We start from the raw sequence: 7,038 nt of genomic DNA on the forward strand, positions 1-7,038 counted from the left end.
CCACCCACCCATCCACCCACCCATCCACCCACCCATCCACCCACCCATCCATTTAACCGTCCATACATCACCTATTTACCTGTCTACTCACTCAACCATTCATTCACCCACCCATCACCCATCCACCCATCACCCGTCCATCACCCACCCGTCCCTCCACCTACCCATTCATTCACTCACCCACCCACCCGGCAGTCCCTCCATCAGCTGTCATCCATTCACCCGTCCGTCTGCCATCGAACCGTCTGTCCACCACTCATCCGTCCTCCCATCACCCATTCATCATCCACCCATCCTTCCACTCACCCATGTGTCCATCCATCCAGTCATCTACCCGCTCCGTCATCTGCTCATCCACCTATCCACCCATCTGTTCACTTACTTACCCACCCACCCACTTATCCACCCACCTGTCCATTCACCCATATACGCACCCACCCACCCATCTATTCATCCATCCATCTGTGCACCCATTTATCTACCGTCCATCTACCCACCCATCCATCCACCCACTTACCCACCCATGTATCCCACAAACATTCCCACGTATGGTCTAGGAACCCTCGAGGTGTTTGCCTAGGTGTTAGGGGAACACCGGAAACAGTCAGGTGGGCTTCCCGGGAGAGGTGACACTTACCCTGAGATGGGGTGGTTAAATAAGAGGGCAGGAAAGAAGCAGGAGGGTTTTGGTCCGGGGACGGGCAGTGCAATGGCCTGAGGTGAGCCCAGCATCTGCTGTACTGTGTCTTGGTGGGAGGCAGCGGGCTGTCAGTGGTGCCTGCAGCCCCACCCCCTTGTCTGGGTGTGGGTGGCTGGCGGGCGCTCTGTTGGTCGGGACTGGTTTAGAGTGAGGCTGAGAGCCCTGGTCCAGCGGGGGCTGGGGTCGGTGGGAGGCCCATCCAGCACTCAGAGGGCTCCTGCGTGTCTGGGTTCCGGCTGCAGTGTCCCGGCTGTCTTCTCCCCTGGGGCTCTGTGCCCCTCAGCCCCTCGTTCACCCACTGCCTGCCCTGCTCCTCCCCAGCATGGCTCACTCCTTCGGGGAGAGCTACCGGGTGGGCAGTGCCTCTGGCGTCCACGCCATCACCGTCTTCTGCTCCTGGGATTACAAGGTGACTCAGAAGCGGGCCTCCCGCCTGCAGCACGACAGCGTCCGCACCCGGTTGAAGGTGAGTGGCCTGGGCTGCCCGAGGCTGCAGCCGCTTTCTCCTCCCTGGCCCCAGGATGACACGCTGGCCTGCTGGGCTCCCCGAAGACTTGGCCCTGGGTCCACATGGGATGACACGACCAGAACTGTGGTCTGGTGGGAGGGCCACCTGTCTGTGAGCTGAATCGGGGTGCTGGGGGTTCCTGCCGACGGTGACAGGACAGGCTCCACTTTTCTCTCCGGGGCTGCCTCTGTCGTCTGCTAGTGGCTGTTACCATGGCCCAGTGAACACCCAGGAGCCAGCGTTAGGAAGAACTCTGTGCAGTCTCGGGCGGGCGTGCTCAGGCTGGAGAGCTCAGTCTGCCCTCGGCCCTTCTCTGGGAGCTGGTGCATCCTGTCCAAGGGCCCCGGGCCTCGGTCAGTGGCCACAGTAGCCCGGCGGGTGAGGGCTGTCGTATCTTCCTATGCTGCAGTGAGGAAACCAAGGCACAGAGTTCAAGTCCCTTGCCAGAGGTTGCAGGGCTAGGAAACGGCAGAGCTGGGGCTTCTGGAAGGTACTCTGCCTTTCTGGGGTTCTGTGCTGCACAGACTCAGAGCTAAGGTCGGGCTTATGGCCATTGTTCACTGCCCCCAGGAGCCCCCTTGAGGGTCCACCCCTGTCCACAGCGAACAGGGAAGGGACAGCCGAGAAAGGCCCTTGTCCCCCACAGGCAAAGCTGAGAGGCCAGGTGGGGAGGGGTCAGGCAGGCCTCGGAGCCCCCGGGCAGGGTACTTACTAGGTCCTGTGTGCATGGAGCAGGTGGCCGGGCAGGCGGGCACGTTGGGCAGCTGACCCTTGGTCCCTCCAAGCCTGCTGGTGTGTTGTGCGTCTGTGTATGTTGTGTGTGTCATGCACGTGTCGCACGTCTCGTGTGTTATGTGTGTATGTGCTGTGTGTGTCTGCACGTCTGCACGCGGTCTTGCCCTAGAGTGGGTGACAGGGACACGTTGCCCCCTGCAGGAGCTGCTGGCCGAGTGGCGGCTGCGGCAGGAACCCCGGAGCGTGTGTGGGAAGATGCGGCAGGCGGCCGTGCTGGGGATCGTGTGGCTGCTGTGTCTGGGGACCGTGCTGGGCTGCGCGGTGGCCGTCCACGCCTTCTCGGAGCTCATGCTCCAGGTGCCTGGAGGGCCAGAGGGGGGAAGGAGGGAGGGAAGGAAGGCGGAAGGGAGGGGGCGTGAGCCTGGCCCTGCCTGAGGACGTGTCCCCCGGGAACCCTGCACCTGCCTCCTCCTGGGGCCACAGGCTGGCGATTCTGGAGGGACGGGCCCCGACCCCTCCCCTCCCGGGGTCCCAGCCACAGCCACGCCCACCTGCCCTCCCTGATGCCCCCATGCTGGAGCCACCTCCAGTCCCCACCCCATACCTGTCTCCCACCTGCTCCCATCTTCGCCTCTTCTTTTTGGTTTCCCATTCCTTGGCCGTACCCATGCTCCCTCTCCACTTCTGTGTGGTTCGACCCCGAGGCCTGGGGTGGGTTGGACGTCAGGGAGCCCTACCTCACTCGTCCTGCTCATCCCCATGGACGGGGCACCTGGGGTGACCCTGCCCCTCTGCTGCCCTGGCAGAGCCCGGTCGTGGCCGGCCGGGAAGTGGCGCTGCTGGCCCTGCCCCTGGTGGTCTCCCTCCTCAACCTGGGGGCCCCCTACCTGTGCCGTGGCCTGGCCGCCCTGGAGCAGCACGACTCCCCGGTGCTGGAGGTGTATGTGGCCGTCTGCAGGTGTGTGGCCAGCGGGGCGGGACCCGGGGTGTCCTCAGTGGCCACGGCAGCCCAGCGGGTGAGGGCTGTCATATCTTCCTATGCTGCAGTGAGGAAACCAAGGCACAGGGTTCAAGTCCCTTGCCAGAGGTTGCGGGGCGAGGGAACGGCAGAGCTGGGGCTTCTGGAAGGTTCTCTGCTTTCTGAGGTTCTGTGCTGCACAGACTCAGAGCTAAGACCAGGCTTTTGGCCACTGTCCACTGCCCTCGGGAGCTCCCTTGAGAGTCCACCCATGTCCACAGGGAACAGGGAAGGGACAGCCGAGAAAGGCCCTTGTCCCCCACAGGCAAAGCTGAGAGGCCAGGTGGGGAGGGGTCCTCACCCCGGCCCTCAGCCTCCACGCCTGGCCCCTGCAGGAACCTCTTCCTCAAGATGGTCGTCCTGGGGACGCTGTGCTACCACTGGCTGGGCCGCAGGGTGGGCGCCCTGCAGGGCCAGTGCTGGGAGGACTTCGTGGGCCAGGAGCTGTACCGGTTCATGGTGATGGACTTTGTCTTCGCGCTGCTGGACACGCTTTTCGGGGAGCTCGTGTGGAGGTGAGGGGCCCTGGGCGGGCTGGGGCGGCCTGTCCACATCCGCATCCCTCTGGGCATCCTGCCTGGCAGGGATGTGTGGCCCAGGAGGTCACAGGCCTCTTGGCCTCCGTCCACAACAGCACCTTTGTGAAAGGTTGTTAGACCAGGAAAATGCTTATGGGACAGGATCTACTGCATTTTTAGATTGGAGAGGAAAACAGGGTTTTGTTTTGTTTTGTTTAAAAGCTGGGGTTTCACTCTGTTGTCCAGGCTGGAGTGCAGTGGCTTGATCATGGCTCACCACAGCCTCCCGGGCTCAAGCGATCCTTCTGCCTCAGCCTCCTGAGTAGCTGGGACTGCAGGCATGCATCACCATGCCTGGCAAATTTTTTTTGTAGAGACGAGGTTTGTTTTTTTTTTGTTTTTTTTTTTTGATTTGGAGTCTCTGTCACCCAGACTGGAGTGCAGTGGCACGCTCCCGACCACTCCCAGCCCTGCTGGGCTCCGGCGATCCTTCCGCCTCAGCCTTCCAAGTAGCCGGAACTACAGGCACATGCTACCATGCCCAGCTAATTTTTGATTTATTGTAGAGACGAGGTCTCCCCAAGTTGCCCAGGTGGGTCTCGAACCCTCGGGCTCGGGCAGTCCACTCGTCTCGGCCTCCCAAAGTGCTGGGATGACAGGCTGAGTCACCGAGCCTGGCCAGAGATGAGGTTTTGCTATTGCCCAGGCTGGTCTCAAAAATCACCCTGGGCCGTCTGCCCTGGGTCCTCACATTTCAGGTGTTTTGTTTCCTTTTTGCGTTTTCTTTGAGAATAGGTGGACTTAATAATAGTAAAAAGTAAGATGTCTGAAAAGCCAGGAAGGCGTTTAACGCATGTTTCTGTGTGTTTGGATCTGGGCATGTTTATGTCTGCTTAGAAACAAGACCGGGAGGAAGCTGGCTTTGGTACCCAGCCCTTGTGGCGGGGTCCCCAGGTGGAGGTGGTATCTCTGTGACATTTGCTGGGTGCTCTGAGGGATGGGCCAGGTGTCAGCTTGGCTAGTGGTCCCAGGCCCTGGGTGCCAGCCAGGGTGGGTGCTGAGGCTGGTCTCCCCAGACCCTGGCCTGGCCCTTCCATCTGACCCCCAGGGGTTCCCTCTTGGGCTGGCCAGGGCCATCTCTGAGAAGAAACTCAAGAGGAGGCGGAAGCCTGAGTTTGACATTGCCCGGAACGTTCTAGAGCTGATTTACGGACAGACTCTGACCTGGTGAGGGTGCGCCCGTCCTCCTGCTGCGAGACACCCTGGGGAGGGCCGAGCCCCTCAGTCAGAGCCCTTTCCCCCCGGGAGCCCTGCACCTGCCTCCTCCTGGGGCCACAGCCTTGGGATTCTGGAGGGACGGGGCCCGACCCCTCCCCTCCCGGGGACCCAGCCACGGCCACGCCCACCTGCCCTCCCCATGACCCAGAACCCACGGGGGCAGGTTGTGCCAACTCTGAGCCAGGCCCGGGAGGCCGCTCAAGCCCTGGCGGACCACACAGGGTTCATGCCCAGCCTCTGAATACAGCCCCCCTGCCCAGGCTGGGAGTCCTCTTCTCACCCCTGCTCCCCGCTGTGCAAATCATCAAGCTGCTGCTGCTCTTCTATGTCAAGAAGGTAATGCTGCCGACGGGCCCAGGATGGGTGCTGGGCCGGGCGGGCGGCCTGGCAGCCACCGGGTGCACTACGCTGGGCAGACCCTAGGACTTTGGAAAACCCCGCTCGTGGAGCAGGGCCGGCAGGAAACCGGGTGACCCCCTCCCGGCATCACCGTCTCGGGCAGGCTGGGTAGCATCTGCTGGGTTCAGAGGTCATCGCCAGGTGCCTGCGTCACCAGGCCGGGGCCTAGGAACAGAGCCCAGGGCTGGGGCTCGGGGAGACACTCTGAGCCTCAGGCCCTCCCGGTCCCTGGTCCTCTGCCCTCAGCGGGGGCGTGCTCCGTGGCTGAGAACCAGGGGCCTGGGTTCAGATCCCGGTTCCGGGCAGGCTCCTCTTCCCTGGCCCACCATTCCTCATCTGCACCGTGGGGACCACGGGATGCTAGTGGGACCGAGGAGGGGAGGGCATTGGGTGCTGAGTCTGGCATGGCACGTGATGGAGCTGCTGTCGGTGTCAGTCAGCCCTTCCCACGAGAGTGGCCTTGGACAAGCTGTGCCTGTGTACCTCCGTCTCCCCCCTAAATGAGGAGGTGGGCCCAGCAGCCCTGGGCACCCAGGTCCTGCCAGGAGGCACAGTGCCTCGACCGCCCGCCCGCGTTCCCGCCTTCCCTCTTGGAGGCCCCACCAGGCCTGGGGGTGGGGTGCCTGGGTGGCAGGGCGGTGGCAGAACAAGCCTTTGTCCCCCAGACCAGCCTGCTGGCCAACTGCCAGGCGCCGCGCCGGCCCTGGCTGGCCTCACACATGAGCACCGTCTTCCTCACGCTGCTCTGCTTCCCGTCCTTCCTGGGCGCCGCCATCTTCTTCTGCTACGCCGTCTGGCAGTGAGTACTCCGGCACGGGGCTGCCCCTCTGGGTCATCCCAGGATCTGGTGGTGGTGCCTGGGGCCTGAGGATTTGGGGTGAGGTGGAGAGGCTGGGAGAGGGGGCGTTGCCCGGGTTGAGGGTCTCGGTCCTGTCTTCCCCAGGGTGAAGCCCTCCAGCATCTGCGGCCCCTTCCGGACCCTGGACACCATGTACCAGGCGGGCACGGTGTGGGTGCGCCTCCTGGAGAGGGCGGGCCCCAGGGTCTCCTGGCTGCCCTGGGTGCACCGGAACCTGGTGGAAAATACCTTCTTCATCTTCCTGGTGTCAGCCCTGCTGCTGTGAGTTCAGGGCAGGTGAGGGCGGCCCAGAGAGAGACAGCTGGGGCCAGGCCGCACCTGGTGGGGGCGTCCCCGGCTGCTGCTCTGTGCCCCGCCCGACCGCCGATCTCCCACAGGGCCGTGATCTACCTCAACATCCAGGTGGTGCGGGGCCAGCGGAAGGTCATCTGTCTGCTCAAGGAGCAGATCAGCAATGTGAGTGTCCCCGGGGTCTTCTCAGCCCCCCCCCGGGCCACGCCTGGGCTGCCCCTTGTCCACTCACCTGCTGGCTTGTCCCCAGGCCTCCCCTGCACACCTTCCCCTGTCGGCCGTGGGCACGGGGTTTGTCTGCCAAACAAGCGACCCCATCCCTACTTCACTCGGGATCAAGGGAAGGTGTAGCCATGGACAATCACAGTCGGGGTCCTGATCTCCAGAGACCACCTGGGACCCCGTGGGAGCCACTGGGACCGCGGCTCAGGGGGTGTGAATCCAGCCCAGGGTGTGTGGCCCACTGGGGGGTCCAGACAGTCTCCTGAGGATTTCTGAGCTCCTGGAAACAGGTTCCGAGCTTCCCGGGGGCCCACGCTGCAACACAGAGTCACCCTGCTCCCTCGTTTTACAAATGAGGTGGAGTAAGGGTGAATGAGGGTCAGGACTTAAAACATTTTTATTAAGAAAACCGGATGGAGCCGGGCTCGGTGGCTCAGCCTGTCATCCCGCGCCTTTGGGAGGCTGAGGTGAGTGGATTGCCTGAGCCCGCAGGTTCGAGACCCGCCTGGG

At 63.1% G+C, this 7,038-nt stretch overlaps 1 protein-coding gene across 1 annotated transcript in view; it reads left to right on the forward strand.

The window, feature by feature from the left end:
• TMC6 (transmembrane channel like 6) overlaps nt 1-7,038 on the forward strand; it is a 16,377-nt gene that overhangs the window by 5,260 nt on the left and 4,079 nt on the right. The window contains exons 9-17 of the mRNA XM_021713606.1: nt 1,022-1,166; nt 2,145-2,300; nt 2,750-2,901; nt 3,297-3,476; nt 4,611-4,706; nt 5,018-5,093; nt 5,822-5,955; nt 6,100-6,276; nt 6,393-6,471. Coding sequence (XP_021569281.1) covers nt 1,022-1,166; nt 2,145-2,300; nt 2,750-2,901; nt 3,297-3,476; nt 4,611-4,706; nt 5,018-5,093; nt 5,822-5,955; nt 6,100-6,276; nt 6,393-6,471 — 1,195 coding nt within the window. The remainder of the gene's footprint in view (nt 1-1,021; nt 1,167-2,144; nt 2,301-2,749; nt 2,902-3,296; nt 3,477-4,610; nt 4,707-5,017; nt 5,094-5,821; nt 5,956-6,099; nt 6,277-6,392; nt 6,472-7,038) is intronic.

The sequence above is a fragment of the Carlito syrichta genome, unplaced genomic scaffold, assembly GCF_000164805.1.
Source record: "Carlito syrichta isolate Samal-C Ts95f unplaced genomic scaffold, Tarsius_syrichta-2.0.1 Scaffold304629, whole genome shotgun sequence".
Taxonomy (NCBI): Eukaryota; Metazoa; Chordata; class Mammalia; order Primates; family Tarsiidae; genus Carlito; species Carlito syrichta.